The sequence below is a fragment of the Anolis sagrei genome, chromosome Y, assembly GCF_037176765.1.
Source record: "Anolis sagrei isolate rAnoSag1 chromosome Y, rAnoSag1.mat, whole genome shotgun sequence".
In the NCBI taxonomy this organism is placed as follows: domain Eukaryota; kingdom Metazoa; phylum Chordata; class Lepidosauria; order Squamata; family Dactyloidae; genus Anolis; species Anolis sagrei.
The window spans coordinates 45,103,363-45,120,839 of NC_090035.1; the positions used below are offsets into that span (position 1 = coordinate 45,103,363).

The window sequence follows — 17,477 nt, forward strand, 5'->3', positions numbered from 1 at the left end:
TGCACGCTAGTTGGTGGGCAGCTGAGAAACTTGCGTGCAACAGTTGAGAGGTCAGGCCATGTATTGCTTCGGGAGGACCAGTATGCCAATGGATCGCTGGGTACAATCTCCTGAGGCTCCTCAAAGTAACGATTGACAGAGAACTCTGCCGAGTCAATCTTTGCCACCTGGGCCGACAAAGATGTTCCTTGCCCTGCCATGAAAACGATACTGTCGGTTATGAAATGCTCCGCTCTCCTCTTTTTCAGCTGCAATGCTCTTCCTTCATCCCTGGTAGGTGGCAAGGTGGGACTAATGTTATTGGTGCTGCTGTAACCGCTGGTGTTTCGGGGAGTAACAGCAGCAGGAATTTCCTCTGAGCGTTCCCCCACCCTCCGAGAGTATTCTTCTCTCACGAGCGAGAGAAGTTCGGCCTTCCACTTTGGCAGTTCTTTGGGGCAGACAGAGTCCTTGATGCAAGGGTCGCAGAGTGCTGCCAAAACATGAGTCTTACTCTCCGTCAACGGTAGAAGACGTTTACGGAGGGCCAAATTCAACTTTCTGACCACCTCCTGGGCCTGTGGAGTCAAGGGCCCAGCCATACACTGCAATGTACTTTGTCCACCCAGCGACTCCAAATGGCTCTTCAAACGCAAAACGAATGGGACCACATGGCTGAGTAGTGCTTTCTGTCCTGAAAGTTTTTCAGTGGCCAGTTTGAATGGTTCTAGGATCTCAACCAGCTGAGTGATGGTCATCCACTCCTGGTTGTTGGGGACCAGCTTGTTTATCGGAGCCGCAATTGACAGCGAGACAGTGTGGACTGCCCTCTGTTGCTCCACCATGCGCTCCAACATGATGTAGGTGGAGTTCCAGCGGGTGGGGACATCCTGCAGTAACCGGTGTTGTGGGAGGCACTCCAGGATCTGCCTGTCACGCAGCAGTTTTGCGGACTTAGAGCTACGGTGGAAGAAGCCCACGATTCTGCGGCAGCGCTCAATGAGTTGAGTGACGGCGGTGGCGCTGTTCTCATCGGGCCCCTTGAAGCCATCTTTTACGCAGTTATGCAGCAAGTGCGCCATGCATGTTACGTTTGAGAAGCCGGCACTTTCGACCACCCACATCATGTTCCTTCCTGCGTCTGTGACCATGAATCCCAAGTTAGTACCACCGGAATGAGTATGCCGCATCCAGTGTCTCATCATCTCTCGCAAGTACTCAGAAATGGTGTAGGCCCTGTGATCCGTATCGATCACCTCCAGTGACAGGAGTGCCCAACGATGACCCGAGTCTAGGCAACCCTCCGTCTCCCACCAGTGCGCGGTCAGGGACAAATAGGAATGCCCTCCTCCCGTGCTCGTCCAAATGTCTGAGGTGAAATGTACATGGACGGGTTGTGATTTGTTCAACAGGGTTCTGAGATGTTGCTAGCATCCCTCGAACAAAGCGGGAATGACCATTCGAGAGAAAGTTCTGCAACTTGGGATATTGTACCATGGTGCCAGGAGGTGAACAAATCGGTGGAACCCTTCCCGTTCCACCATACGGAAGGGCTGGTGGTCCAGAGCCATCATCTCTCCCAGGTGACGTGTTATTTCCTTCACTGATGGCGGCTTAAATCCAGATCTCACCCTTGTAACTTGCAGGCCCCAAGCATCGATGGTTTTCTGCATGGGGCCTGTTGGTGTGGTTGGAGTGCTCTGTGTACTGCTGCATGTGCTGCCGACTTCTACTGCGTCCAACTTCACATTTGGGTGGTTTCTCTTTATGTGCATCCTTAGCCCTGTTGTGGCAAGATGCCTCATATCTTTTCCTCTGCTGACGCTCACACCGCAATGCCTGCAAACTGCCAAAGTGGCCCTCTGATTATGGATGTCGTAATGATCCCATAGGAGCGATCACGGCCTACCCCTACTATGCACTTCAGGTGCACTCATGCTCGTGTTTGGACTGTCGGTGTTGGTGGAAGGGAGTATAATTGTTGGTTGTTTCTGTAGCTCGCCCTCCAGCAGCATGCAGTCCTCTTGATCACTAATTCCTGTGGTGGAAGCAGATTCCATATTGTCTTCCTCCCATTCCTCTGACACGTCCGCCTCCTCGCCCTCCTCTTCATAACAAGTAGTATCAGAGGTACTTGGAAGGACATCAGGATCTGAACGTAGAGTCTTTCGAACTGATGAAGAAGAAGGTTCTGCCATCTCACAGCTGGTTGAAGGATCTGTGGGTGTTTCAATAACCATCTCGTTGGATGAATGTTCCCTTCTTGTCAATGTGTTCATCTTCAGTCCCCTGCCTTTCTTAGGTATTTGCTATAGCACTTGGCCCTTGCAACTAGAAAAGCCAGGAAGGAAGCGTTTCATCACACTGGTTGGAACTACACAAATAATGAGCAAAAGGACCGCACTGGTTGGAACTACACAAATAATGAGCAAGCACTGTCTTATAGCACTTTGTGTTGGCCAAAGGACTGCACTGGAACTACACAAATAATGAGCGAGCACTGTCTTATAGCACTTTGTGTTGGCCAAAGGACTGCACTGGAACTACACAAATAATGAGCGAGCACTGTATTATAGCACTTTGTGTTGGCAAAAGGACCGCACTGGTTGGAACTACACAATTGAAATGCTTGCCCTGTTGTGGAGCAAACACAGCCACAGGACAGGGACAAACGCACACGCAGGCACAGAAGTTTCTTTTTTAAGAATATTTTTTGAATTTTTTGAAGAATAAAAGAAATATATTTTTCAGAAATATTTAAAAATGGAAAATTAACAAAACGCTTGCCCTGTTGTGGAGCGAACACAGCCACAGGACAGGGACATACGCACACGCAGGCACACAAGTTTCTTTTCTTTTTTTAGAATATTTTTTGAATTTTTTGAAGAATAAAAGAAATATATTTTTCAGAAATATTTAAAAATGGAAAATTAACAAAACGCTTGCCCTGTTGTGGAGCGAACACAGCCACAGGACAGGGACAAATGCACACGCAGGCACACAAGTTTCTTTTCATTTTTAGAATATTTTTTGAATTTTTTGAAGAATAAAAGAAATATATTTTTCAGAAATATTTAAAAATGGAAAATTAACAAAACGCTTGCCCTGTTGTGGAACGAACACAGCCACAGGACAGGGACAAATGCACACGCAGGCACAAGTTTCTTTTCTTTTTTTAGAATATTTTTTGAATTTTTTGAAGAATAAAAAATATATTTTTCAGAAATATTTAAAAATGGAAAATTAACAAAACGCTTGCCCTGTTGTGGAGCGAACACAGCCACAGAACAGGGACAAACGCACACGCAGGCACACAAGTTTTTTTTTCTTTTTTTAGAAAATTTTTTGAAATTTTTGAAGAATAAAAGAAATATTTTTCAGAAATATTTAAAAATGGAAAATTAACAAAAAATTTGAATTTTTTGAAGAATAAAAGAGATATTTTTCAGAAATATTTAAAAATGTAGGGCGAAAACAGGGCAAAGCCTCCCCGCTGCTCCCAGCCCAGGGAATGAATGCAAGCAATGAATGAATGCAAGCAAGCCAAGCCTCCCTCCCGAACCTCCCGTCTCCTCGCCTTCCCCAGCAATGAGCAATACGGCCACGCGGAGCCGCTTTTAAAGGGCAGCCCGCCCAATCACAATGAGCCACGGTGCTTGGGAGCGCCGGATTGGCTCCCATCGCACCCAGCATCCTCCATCCCTAAAACGTCATTTCCGAAATGGGCGGAAGCTCGTAAAAAAGATGGAGGATGCCGTTTCGATATGTAAAAACACTTCCGGGTTTGAAAATAAGTTTTGTAATCATTTTGTAATTGTTAAAAATAACGAATATTTAACGAATTACAAAATTAACGAACGAAACCGCCCAGGCCTAATAGATAGATAGATAGATAGATAGATGATAGATAGATTCCTTTAAGACCAATAGGTTCCCTGTATCTGCAAGCATATATCCCCCCTTGAAACTCCCAATGTTCATTTGTTCAGTCGTCTCCGACTCTTCGTGACCTCATGGACCAGCCCACGCCAGAGCTCCCTGTCGGCCGTTACCACCCCCAGCTCCCTCAAGGTCAGTCCAGTCACTTCAAGGATGCCATCTTGCCCTTGGTCGGCCCCTCTTCCTTTTGCCTTCTACTTTCCCCAGCATAATTGTCTTCTCTAGGCTTTCCTGTTTCCTCATGATGTGGCCAAAGAACTTCAACTTTGTCTCTAGTATCTTTCCCTCCAGTGAGCAGTCGGGCTTTATTTCCTGAAGGATGGACTGGTTGGATCTTCTCGCAGTCCAAGGCACTCTCAGAACTTTCCTCCAGCACCACAGCTCAAAAGCATCGATCTTCCTTCGCTCAGCCTTCTCTAAGGTCCAGCTCTCACATCTGTAGGTTACTACAGGGAATACCATGGCTTTGACTAGGCGGACCTTTGTTGCCAGTCTGATGTCTCTACTTTTTACTATTTTATCGAGACTGGACATTGCTCTCCTCCCAAGAAGTAAGCGACTTCTGATTTCCTGGCTACAGTCTGCATCTGCAGTAATCTTTGCACCTAGAAATACAAAGTCTGTCACGGCCTCCACGGTTTTTCCCTCTATTTTCCAGTTGTCAATCATTCTTGTTGCCATAATCTTGGTTTTTTTTATGTTTAGCTCCAACCCGGCTTTTGCGTTTTGTTCTTTCACCTTGATTAGAAGGCTCCTCAGCTCCTCCTCGCTTTCGGCCATCAGAGTGGTGTCATCTGCATATCTGAAGTTGTTAATGTTTCTTCCAGCCATTTTCACCCCAGCTTTGCATTCATCCAGCCCGCACATCGCATGATGTGTTCTGCATACAAGTTAAAAAGGTTTGGTGAGAGTATGCAGCCTTGCTGGACGCCTTTCCCAATCTTGAACCAGTCTGTTGTTCCGTGGTCAGTTCTGACTGTTGCTACTTGGTCCTTGTACAGATTCCTCAGGAGAGAGACAAGGTGGCTTGGGATGCCCATCCCACTAAGAACTTGCCACAATTTATTATGATCCACACAGTCAAAGGCTTTAGAATAGTAAATGAAGCAGAAGTAGATGTTTTTCTGAAACTCCCTGCCTTTCTCCATTATCCAGCGGATATTGGCAATCTGGTCTCTCGTTCCTCTGCCTTTTCTAAATCCTGCTTGAACATCTGGCAACTCTCGCTCCATGTATTGCTGGAGTCTTCCTTGCAGGATCTTGAGCATTACCTTACTGGCATGAGAAATAAGGGCCACTGTACGGAAGTTGGAGCAGTCTTTCGCATTTCCCTTTTTTGGTATGGGGATATAAGTTGATTTTTTCCAGTCTGGTGGCCATTCTTGTGTTTTCCATATTTGCTGGCATATGGCATGCATCACCTTGACAGCATCATCTTTTAAGATTTTAAACAGTTCAGCTGGGATCCTGTCGTCTCCTGCTGCCTTGTTGTTAGCAATGCTTCTTAAGGCCCATTCAACCTCACTCCTCAGGATGTCTGGTTCTAATTCATTCACCACACCGTCAAAACTATCCTCAATATTATTATCCTTCTCTTGATCTCTTCCGCTTCCTTCTCTTGATCTCTTCCGCTTCTGTTAGGTCCCTGCCATCTTTGTTTCTTATCATACCAATTTTTGCCTGAAATTTACCTTCAATGTTTCTAATTTTCTGGAAGAGGTCTCTTGTCCTTCCTATTCTGTTGTCTTCTTCCACTTCCATGCATTGCTTATTTAAAAATAGTTCCTTCTCTCTTCTGGCTAACCTCTGGAATTGCACATTTAACTGGGCATATCTCCCCTTATCACTGTTTCCTTTTGCTTTCCTCCTTTCTTGGGTTACTTCCAGTGTCTCAGCAGACAACCATTTTGCCTTCTTGGTTTTCTTTTTCTTTGGAACGTACTTTGTTGCCGTCTCCTGAACAATATCGCGGACTTCTGTCCATAGTTCTTCTGGGACTCTGTTTACTAAATCTAGTCCTTCAAGTCTGTTCTTCACTTCCACTGTATATTCGCTAGGAATGTTAGTGAGATCATATCTAAATGGTCTGTGTATTTTCCCTGATCTCTTTAGTTTTATTCTAACTGAGCAATAAGAAGTTCGTGATCTGAGCTACAATCAGCCCCAGGTCTTGTTTTCACCGACTGGATGGATGGACCTCACCAGATGGTCAACACCGAAATCAGATTGACTACATCTGTCCGCCACCTTTGGCTGCAAAGGATGTAGTCAATCTGATTTCGGTGTTGACCATCTGGTGAGGGCCATGTATAAAGCCGTCTTTTAGGTTGTTGGAAGAGAGTGTTTGTTATACACAGCGAGTTTTCCTGGCAAAATTCTATCAGCCTGCGTCCCGCTTCATTTTGTTCTCCCAGACCATGCTTGCCTGTGATCCCTGTTGTCATTTGACTTCCCACCTTGGCATTCCAGTCTCCTGTAATGAAAATAATGTCTCTTTTTGGTGTATTATCCAGTAGGTCCTGCAGATCCTCATAGAACTGATCTACTTCTGCTTCTTCAGCAGCTGTGGTTGGGGCGTATATTTGGATCACTGTAATGTAATGAAACTCCCAATAGGATACCCATATAAGAGTATAGATATAGATAGATAGAAATATAGAAAGATTAGATAGATAGATAGATAGATAGATAGATAGATAGAGATTGATCCCTTGAGACCAACAGGTCCCCCATATCCGCAAGCTCACCCCTCCGGCCTTGATGAGCTTGCGCTGGAAGTCCTTGGTGGGGTTATTGAAGGTCAGCTTCTCACACCGCAAGTGATTGACAGGCGGATTCCCCTCCAGATTCAGGAAGAGATCGTAGGTGAAGCAGACTTTCTTAGGCTCCTCCTGAAACATTAATATTATTTACCGTTATTAGTAATTTTATTTATCATTGTAATAATATTATTGGCAACTATTTATTATTATTATTAATAATAATAATAATAAAATTATTATTTATTATTTAAAACATTTATATTCCACCCTTCTCACCATGAAGGGGACTCAGGTTGGAGCACAGCATATATACGGCAAACATTCAATGCCGGGACTCAAATTCTTATATACATACATAAACATTAAAAACATTTACCAAATATTACAATACACCATTTAAAACCGTCTTGGTTCATCCATGTCAAATCTTTTTGGCCTAGTCATCTTTCCTATTGCCGTTTTACGAGGTAACTCTCTGGCATTACCTTGTTGATGAAGTGGACCTCAATGGGCATAATGAATCCAGCGTAGCCGGACTCCTCCACTTTGTAGGGCGGCTCTTTGCAGACTGAGGAAGGAAGAGGGAAAGGCATCATTATGATGATGATGGTGATTATGCAAGGCAGGGCAGCAATAATGACGTTCAAGATTCCTTAAGGGATTGCATTGCAGGGTAAGGTATGCATTATGCAAATAATCTAGAACAAGGGAATGATGGGTAAGTGAGCACCAAGAGTGATGGGCAAGGCACATACTTCCTGATGGGAAGAACTGTTTTTTAAGCAGAGGCTGGATGGTCCTCTGTTGGGAGGAGTCAGATGGTGTCTTTCCTTGCCTGGCATAAATAGGGTTGGAATGGATGGTTCTCTGTTCTATTTTCAACACTAGGATTCTATGATATGTATCTGTCCTATATCTATCCTTAATAATATGTATCTCAATCTATGGCTAGATTGTATCTCAATCTATGGCTAGATGGCCAACTGTCAGGAGGGCTTTAGTGGTGTCTTATTGTCTTACAAGATGTTGAACCAGATGGCCCGTGAGATCCCGTCCAACTCTAGGTTAATATAATAATATAAAGTAAGAATAATAAATGTAATAATGACAATTAATATAATAACAATATTACTTATTTATTTATCATGTCATCCGCAACCAGAACATTGTATTACATTTCTAGCAGAACAAAACAAACAAACAGACAAAAAAAAACACAGATTTTGCAAACTTGGTAGTGGATTAAATGTCCTTTGACCAGTATCTGGCCACTTGGAGTGCCTCTGGTGTTGCTGCAAGAAGGTCCTCCATCGTCCATGTGGCAGGGCTCAGGTTGCATTGCAGCAGGTGGTCAGTGGTTTGCTCTTCTCCGCACTCGCATGCTGTGGATTCCACCCTGTAGCCTCATTTCTTAAGATTGGCTATGCATCTCGTGGTGCCAGAGCGCAGTCTGTTCAGCGCCTTCCAAGTCGCCCAGTCTTCTGTGTGCCCAGGGGGGAGTCTCTCATCTGGTATCACCCACGGATTGAGGTGCTGGGTTTGAGCCTGCCACTTTTGAACTCTCGCTTGCTGAGGTGTTCCAGTGAGTGTCTCTGTAGATCTAAGAAAACTATGTCTTGATTTAAGTCGTTGACGTGCTGGCTGATACCCAAACAAGGGATGAGCTGGAGATGTCTCTGCCTTGGTCCTTTCACTATTGGCTGCCACTGCCCAGCGGATGTCAGGTGGTGCAATACTGGCTAGACAGTGTAATTTCTCCAGTGGTGTAGGGCGCAGACACCCCGTGATAATGCGGCATGTCTCATTAAGAGACACATCCACTATTTTAGTGTGGTGAGATGTGTTCCACACTGGGCATGCGTGCTCAGCAGCAGAGTAGCAGAGTAGATGTTCAGGCAGTGCTTCTTGTAGGTCAGAGAACGGTCCAGAGTGACTCCCAGGTATTTGGGTGTGCTGCAATGCTCCAGTGGGATCCCTTCCCAGGTAATCCTCAGAGCTCGGGACGCTTGTCTGTTCTTAAGGTGAAACGCACATGTCTCTGTTTTAGATGGATTGGGAATCAGTTGGTTTTCCCTGTAATAGGCAGTGAGAGCACCTAGAGCTTCGGAGAGCTTCTGTTCAACCATCTCGAAGCTCCCTGCTTGAGTGGTAATGGCACGATCATCAGCATAGATGCTCTCTGTCCCTTCTGGCAGTGGCTGGTCATTTGTGTAGATGTTGAACATGGATGGAGCAAGCACGCTCCCCTGAGGCAGGCTGTTCTTCTGTTTCCATCATCTGCTTCTCTAGCCCTGGAACTCAACAAAAAAGCTGCTGTTTTGTAGCAGGTTTCCTATGAGGCGGGTGAGGTGGTAGCCCTTTGTGATATTATACATTTTTTTTATATTATACATTTGACTGTGTGGATCATAATAAATTGTGGCAAGTTCTTAGTGGGATGGGCATCCCAAGCCACCTTGTCTCTCTCCTGAGGAATCTGTACAAGGACCAAGTAGCAACAGTAAGAACTGACCACTGAACAACAGACTGGTTCAAGATTGGGAAAGGCATACGGCAAGGCTGCATACTCTCACCCAACCTTTTTAACTTGTATGCAGAACACATCATGCGATGTGCGGGGCTTGATGAATGCAAAGCTGGGGTGAAAATGGCTGGAAGAAACATTAACAACCTCAGATATGCAGATGACACCACTCTGATGGCCGAAAGCGAGGAGGAGCTGAGGAGCCTTCTAATCAAAGTGAAAGAAGAAAGCGCAAAAGCCGGGTTGCAGCTAAACATAAAAAAAACCAAGATTATGGCAACAAGAATGATTGACAACTGGGAAATAGAGGGAGAAATCGTGGAGGCCGTGACAGACTTTGTATTTCTAGGTGCAAAGATTACTGCAGATGCAGACTGTGGCCAGGAAATCAGAAGACGCTTACTTCTTGGGAGGAGAGCAATGTCCAATCTCGATAAAATAGTGAAGAGTAGAGACATCACACTGGCAACAAAGATCCGCCTAGTCAAAGCCATGGTATTCCCTGTAGTAACCTACGGATGTGAGAGCTGGACCTTAGGGAAAGCTGAGCGAAGGAAGATAGATGCTTTTGAGCTGTGGTGTTGGAGGAAAGTTCTGAGAGTGCCTTGGACTGCGAGAAGATCCAACAAGTCCATACTTCAGGAAATAAAGCCCGACTGCTCACTGGAGGGAAGGATACTAGAGACAAAGTTGAAGTACTTTGGCCACATCATGAGGAGACAGCAAAGCCTAGAGAAGACAATTATGCTGGGGAAAGTGGAAGGTAAAAGGAAGAAGGGCCGACCAAGGGCAAGATGGATAGATGGCATCCTTGAAGTGACTGGACTGACCTTGAAGGAGCTGGTTGTGGTGACGGCTGACAGGGAGCTCTGGCGTGGGCTGGTCCATGAGGTCACGAAGAGTCGGAGACGACTGAACGAATGAACAACACAACATTTTTCTCAGGAGGAGGCGGTGGTGCACAGTATCATAGGCTTCTGAAAGGTCTATGAAGACAGCTCCTGTGATCTGCTGCTTTTCAAAGCCATCTTCTATGTGCTGAGTCAGGTTCAGCACTTGCGATGTGCAGCTTTTGCCTTTCCTGAAGCCAGCTTGCTGTGGGATCAGACATGGGTCTATTTTTTCCATAATTCTATGCAGAATAAGTCTCTCCAGAACTTTATAGAGGTGGCACAACAGGGAGATTGGTCTGTAGCTTTTTGGATCATTACATTCTTTGCCTGGCTTCAAGATGGCAATGACTCTTGCTTTCCTCCAGATTTTGGGGATCTGACAGGATGCAGTGCAGTTGTTCATCAGCTCCAGTAGCCAGCACTTTGCTTTTGTGTCAAAGTTCTTTATTTGTTCCATCCGTAGATCATCCAAGCCAGCTGCTTTGCCATTCTTACATTTGTTGAGAGCCATGTCCAATTCAGTAGATGTAAAGGATTCATGAAGGTTGTTGTTCTCAAGGTCTTGTTTTCTGGTTATTGGTTTCTTTCTTACTTTGGTGGCGACGTTGGGTATCCCGTTCTTCAAGAGTTGGTGTGCTATCTGATCTGCCTTTATGTTGGCATGGGTATTAGTTTGTGAGGGGTCATTGCTCAACCGTCTTAGCAACCTCCACGCCTTCTGGCTGCTCCTGCCCATGTCGACCTCTGTGATCAGCTTGATCCACTGTTCTTTCTTGGCTTCAGAGATGGAGGATATAATGTTCTGCGCTGCCTGAAGAGTCTGCTCACTAAATGGGTCTTCGTTGAGGAGCCTGTAGTAGTTTTCCAACAAGGCAGCTGTTTCAGGAGTAATGTCCTGAAGGTAGTTGGTTCTGCAGCCTCTCGGTATAGAGGCCCGTGAGCAGGTTTTCGCTATTTCAATAAAATGCTCGTATTCCTCAGGGATTGGCGCAACCGATGTGATCATGTCATCTAAAATGTCTGAGAATTTAGTCCAATCTGCCTTTCTGAAGTTGTATCTTCGTTTAAATCGAACTTCCTGAGGCCTTATAGTTGGGAACAGTTGGCATATTATTGGTCGGTGCTGTGTGTTTGGAATTGGTGGTCCCACTGATTTAGTGCATTGCTGTATGATGCTGTCGCTCACAAATAAGAGGTCTGGGTTATAACCTCGGTGCCATCTCCCGCTGTTGTAGGATGGGGCGAGCTTGCTATCATGGATGAGTGATAGTTGGTGCAGTTCAGACCAGGAGAGGACAGCCTCTCCATTTCTGTCCTCTTGGGCATAGCCCAATAATTGGCTAGGGCTGTTGAAGTCACCAATTACTACCACCCTTTGGTGCCTGTCAAAGTTCTCGGGGGAGGAGAAGCAGAACTCTTCTTTTGGGGGCTTATATACAGAGGTGATGGTGGAACAATATTATAACATAATATGATATATTATCTCAATGAGGTCCACAGCCAGGCTTTGATGGTATCTAATTGTATTACAGTGGGTTGGACCGGATGGCCCCTGAGGTCCCTTCCAACTCTAGGGTAATATAATACTAATAAATATAATAATAATATACAATTAATATAATAATAATAATAATAATAGTAATAAACAATATATTCTTTCACTTATGTCCATGGCCAGGTGGGCCTCTGTTGGGAGGCCTTTGATGGAGTCTCACGGGGATAATATAATAATATAAAGTAATAATAATAATATTAATAATAATATATAATATATTCTCTCAGTGACATCCATGGCCGGGTGGACTGTTGGGAGGGCTTTGATGGTGTCTTACGGGGTCATATAATAATATTTAAAGTAATAATAATAATAAATATAATTTTAACAATAGATAATATATTCTCTCAATGACGTCCACAGCCAGATGGGCCTCTGTCAGGAAAGCTTTGATGGTATCTGAGGTCCCTTCCAAGTAATACAAAATAATAATATAATAATACATGGATACAATAAATATAATAATAATAAAATATTACATCCATGGCCGGCTGAGCCTCTGTCAGGAGGGCTTCCACGGTGTCTGAGATTCCTTCCAAAAATAATAATAATAGAATAATATCAATAATAATATTGAATAATAATATTGAATAGGAGCCCTTGGTGGCACAGTGGGCTAAACCCTTGTGCTGGCAGGGCTGAAGACCAATAGGTTGCACGTTCAAATCCAGGGACAGCGCGTATGAGCTCCCTCTATCAACTCCAGCTTCCCATGCAGCAACATGAGAGAAGCCTCCCACAGGGATGGTAAAACATCAAAAACATCTGGGTGTTCCCTGAGCAATGTCCTTGCAAACGGCCAATTCTCTCACACCAGAAGCAACTGGCAGTTTCTCAAGTTGCTCCTGACACAAGATAATAATAATAATAATAATAATAATAATAAATATATTCTTTCAATGACACCCACGGCCAGCTGAGCCTAATTCAGGAGGACTTTGATGGTGCCTGAGGTTCCTTCCAATTATAATAATATTAGTAATAGCAACCATAATACTAATAATATAGGGCTCACCCCTCTTGGGCTTGGGGAAGCTCTGGTGCAGGCGGAAGACGACCCTCTCAATGAAGTGCTGGATCTCGAATTGCTCGGGCCCACGGACAAAAACCATCCAGTCGTGGGTGAAGCCCTCCGTGGTCGGCTTCTTGCGCAGCTGTGCCCGGTGACCCAGCTCCAGCTTCACCTGCACTGTGCACTGTAAGGCAAGCCCCGCCCACTATTCAAATACGGGCGCAAACAGGCTCCGCTCCCTTAGAGAATAGACTCCTTCAAAACAACCAAGCAGGTTATAAGCCACGCCCACTATTAAAAATCCCCAGGGAGGAGGCGTGGCCTAATGGTCTGCTCATGCCTCCAATAGTAGAGGCATGGCTTAAAGGAGGGACCCAAGTCAACACAGCCAAGCAGGCTACAAGCCCCGCCCACTATTCAAATCCCCATTCCGACCCCATCCCTCAGAAAGAAAGCCCCGCCTACTATTCAAATCCCAGTCCAGAAAGAAGAGTTCAGCCAGGCCTTTCGCCTGGAGGCGTGGATTAGAGAATACCTGAGACAGGACAAGGGGGCGTGGCCTCCACACCCATCCATCCAGGGCAGACACTTGGCTTAGAGACGGGATCCAAGTCAAAACAGCAGACCACAAGTCCCGCCCACTAATCAAATCCCCACTGGCTCCTCTCCCAAGGAGGCATGGCTTAAATGAGAAACCAAAGTCAAGGCAGCCAAGCAGCCTACAAATCCCGCCAGCTATTTAAATCTACATTCTGGTCGCTCGCATCAGGAGGCGTGGCTTACAGGAGGGACTCAAGTCAAAACAGCCAAGCAGGTTACAAGCCACGCCTACTATTCAAATCCTCACTCCAGAAAGGGGAGGAGTTCACGATGCCCGCCCCTTATCAGGGAGGAGGCGTAGCTTAGAGGTGCCCAAGCAGCTATAAGCCCCGCCCACTATTGAAATCTAGAGTGATCATACAGGCCCCGCCCCTCGCCAGGCCTGGAGAGGGGCGTGGCCGCCCAACACCGCGTCCAATAGCGGCGCAGGCCTTCCTTGAGCGTGAAAGAGGGGGCATGGGTCCCAGGGGCCCCGCCCCCTGAATGAGAAATAAAGGCGCCCTGGGGAACCCATCCACTCTCCGTCCTCTGCAGGCAGGGGCGTGGCTTGGTTGACCAATGGGGAGGGGGAAGGTGGGCGGCCCCGCCCACCTGGTTGTCCATGGTTGCCAGTCCTCCTCCTTCTCCTCGTCTTCCTCGCGGCGGGGCTTAGGCCTGGTCGGCCCTGGGTTCAAGGCCGCTGCGCATGCGCGTTGTCGCCCTTCTCATGGCCTCTCTTCCTCCAGAGGCAGAGAGAGAGAGAGAGAGAGAGACGCACACACACACACACAGAGGCTCCCTTTCCCTTCTCCTACTCCACACCGGAACCGGAAGCTGAATTGCCTGTTCCTCCCTCCTCCAACCTTCTCCGAAGACAGACAGGCGCCCCAACCAATTGGAGCGTGAAGCCTGGTACCGTAGAGGCCCTCCCATCCTGCTCAGTGGACAATGGAGGCGAAGGCAGGGCGGGGCCAACGGTGCGCCAGTCAATGTGTGTGTGAGGGAGGGGGGAAGCGGTGCCCAGCCTCGTTGCCAAGGAAACGCAGGAGAGAAGGTGCCCCTACGCAGGCGCCAGGGAAAGGCCAACCATAGAATATTGGAACAGGGAGAGGAAAGCTATAATAATAATAATAATACATTAAATATATACTATAGTAATATTAATAGTAATATTAAAATACAAATAAATAATCTAAAATATAGTAACAATGTAATAGTATATAATAATAAAATGACAATTCTAAAGATATAATAATAATAATAATAATAATAATAATAAACTTTATTTGTACTGAAGTCGATAGGAACTTTAGGAGACTCTGCTCCAGGAGGGGAGACCCTGGGACCCCATCAAAGAGGGATCACTACTTTGGCGAGCTAAGAGAAGCAATTTTATTTTCTTAAAAATCCAAAAGAAATCTCACCAAAGATGAAGAAGTGGCACTGAGGTGTTTTTATTAGCGATTCAGCTGAAAAGGATGCAATGTAGCAATCATTCGCCCACAGAGCATGTTGTTGCAGAGATCAGAGGCATTTTTATAGGAAATACAGGCTTAGAAGTTTCAAAATTCCTGCCCTCCTCCCGGCTTGATTGGTTGACGCGATAGCAGCTGGGAGGAGGCGCGGCCGCCCTCCCTGTGACACAGCCAATCACAGAGCTCCTCTGTTGTGCAGGAGCCTATCAGGACGCTCCTACCGCCTTGGCACTCTGGCAAATCAGGAGGAGGGGAGGTGGGACGAAGAAGAAACAATGGTTTCATGAATGGATTATAGGATTTTCATGCCTTGAGGCTCTTGAGTCCGAAAACCGGCCTGTCAAAGAAGCCAAGTCTATTGTCCCTTGATGGGTTGGTGATAAATAATGATTACTTAATCCAGGTTTTCCTGTCGCCATCAGATATGACACAATGAAGAGGCTGGGGTGGATGTCCGCTGTGTAAACTTTTGAATGCAAGAAACATTTTCGGAGGAAAAAGACTTTTCAAGGGTCTTTTGCCCCCAGTGTGAAGTGATCAAAAATTTGCCAAGCGAAATCCTTTATCCGGTGGCCCGACTCCGAAACCAAACAAAGGCTTTCAGTTCTATGTTTCCATGCACTTGTGTCTCAAGATAAGGGTTCTTTTGTGATTGCTGATTGCCTTTTCAGAACAGCTGGCAGCTTCCTTGCTGACTTCCTCCAAGGTGTGGGGGAAGGGGGCAAAGGATTCAGAGCCAGGGCAAGGAAAATTCATGGATGAAGACAAGTCCTTTTGAGTCAAAAAATGCCTTACAGAAAGTTCAATAGACACAGGGAGGTAGCTTGCTGATTTCCACTGAGCCAAAGGATTGAGACTTGCAACGCTGAGATCGAGCCGGTCCTTGGTCCTTGGGAAACTATAACACCATCCAAGGACTGGGACACCAAGACCAGGTGCTTCCCTGAAAGCCTCAAGGGGGTAGCTGCACTGAATCTCTAGGGCAGGGGCTTGGCAGAGGTGAAGGAATGGCGAGGGGCAGCGGCAGCGCGGCAGCAGCGAGGCTGGTCTTTTGACAATCAGCTGTTTCTCTAAAATTATATTCTTAAAACTTAAGAGGTTATTCCCTGAGCGTAGAAGCCCAAAATGCAAAAAGCGAGATAGCAGATAGTGTTAGAATTTAGCCAGGAAAAATATGCCATCAAAATGGAGGTGATCCGCCATCTCGTGGATATGGAGGGCCTGGGGGTTTCCGTATCCGAGGTTTGGAGGAGCACAGGTTCGGCCTCCCCGGAATGCCTGGAAGGCATTCCGGGTAGGCCTGCAGTCTCCCGCGGCCTGGAAAAGGTTAGTTTCATGCATTGGGATAGTTTCAAGCAAGAAAAAGATACAAAGTATCAAGCTAGAGAGTTAAAAAGTTCCAATTTCATTAATCTTTATTTGGGGATTTGTTGCATAGTTGGGGCTAACAAGGAAGTGAAAGGAGAGAGCACACAGCTGTGTAGAGTCCCTGGTTGAGCTTGCGGTTGGAGCACATTTCATCAGTTTGGCCCAATCTTTGCTTCCAGGAACTGCGGAACTCCCTGCTGCTGGTCACAACAACTTGAAGGCAGGGACCTGGGATGTCCTCGACAACAATTCCCCACTAGGAAACTGTCATAGGCTTTGCCAACCTAAAGTTTCCGCCAAAGCATTGTACCCAGCCAATAGCAGCAAGGGCATCTGCCGAGATGGATCTAAACATTCCTTTTTCTGTCAAATTTTGAACAGAGAGGGATTGTGTGACCAATAGCAGCTCAAAACAAAGAGAATGAGGATAAGACCTAGGAAAACTAGAAAACCTTTTCTTAACCAATCCAAACAGGGAAGCCAATCTGTCAAAAAGCTAAGATCAAAGCCAGTGGTTTTCTGTATTCCAGCTGCCAAATTTTTCATACCCTCTATGGCTCTATTGACTACAGGGGTCTGGTCAGTCAAGTTGTAACAACACATCTGGCGCACACTCTCACAGCTATAATGATTCTTCAATAATAAGAAGTCAATGGCAGCACGGCTGTCCAATACTGCTTCCCTTAGCTCATGCATCTCTGTGGCCATGGAAGCTAGGGCCTGAGAGGTAAAATTGATGTTCTTGACCAGAACACAGGCCAGATGTTTAATGGCCCTGTAATTCATGCCAGCTGCCACCCCAGGGTTGAACAGGGCTGCTGCCACAAATTGAGGAATGCCCTTAATAACCACAGAGGGATCACAATTTGAGTCCATGTTTTGGATGGACCTTGCCTCCCTAGCCAAAGAGTGTACCATCTCCAGGTCATCTTTGGAAGGCATAAAAAGGGACAGCCTGCCCAGAGCACAATTCCCCAAGGATGAATTGGCTGGTAGATAACTATAGGCTGTCTGACTACACAAGAAAAACCATCCTAGGGGCAAGACCAAATGAGCATTCATATAAGGCAGCATTTCTATAGATGTGCAATTGAGTGAATTGTCCTTGGGTAATTTTTGGCACTTTCCTACACAGGTAGGAATTTGAAAACAATGTGACACATGTGGGCTGTGGGCCAATTTGACAACCACCATGCTGGGCTCTCTTTTCCTGGCAGCCCTTCCCCATACAGAGAGATCTCTATATGGCATACGCTTTGATGGTATTGCCTGAAAAATAGTATAATATCTAAAAACTTCCAGAGATTCTGGAACACCAATTAAACAAGTGAAAAACAGGTCTGTAGCAGTTATTCCGCTTGATAGACAGAAATCAGAAACATTAAGGACTC

The 17,477-nt window shown here is 45.9% G+C and overlaps 1 protein-coding gene across 3 annotated transcripts in view; it reads right to left on the reverse strand.

The window, feature by feature from the left end:
• Positions 1-14,145, reverse strand: part of LOC137095272 (protein ENL-like) — a 65,518-nt gene extending 51,373 nt beyond the window's left edge. The window contains exons 1-4 of one of the 3 annotated variants that reach the window (XM_067461718.1): positions 13,856-14,123; positions 12,668-12,848; positions 7,166-7,248; positions 6,666-6,809 (exon numbers count right to left, since the gene is read on the reverse strand). In XM_067461718.1, coding sequence (XP_067317819.1) covers positions 6,666-6,809; positions 7,166-7,248; positions 12,668-12,848; positions 13,856-13,867 — 420 coding nt within the window. In that variant the 5' untranslated portion in view covers positions 13,868-14,123. Of the gene's footprint in view, positions 1-6,665; positions 6,810-7,165; positions 7,249-12,667; positions 12,849-13,855 lie in introns of all 3 variants that reach the window. The other 2 variants (XM_067461719.1, XM_067461717.1) reach the window with 2 other exon arrangements.
• Positions 14,146-17,477: the final 3,332 nt, after the last annotated feature.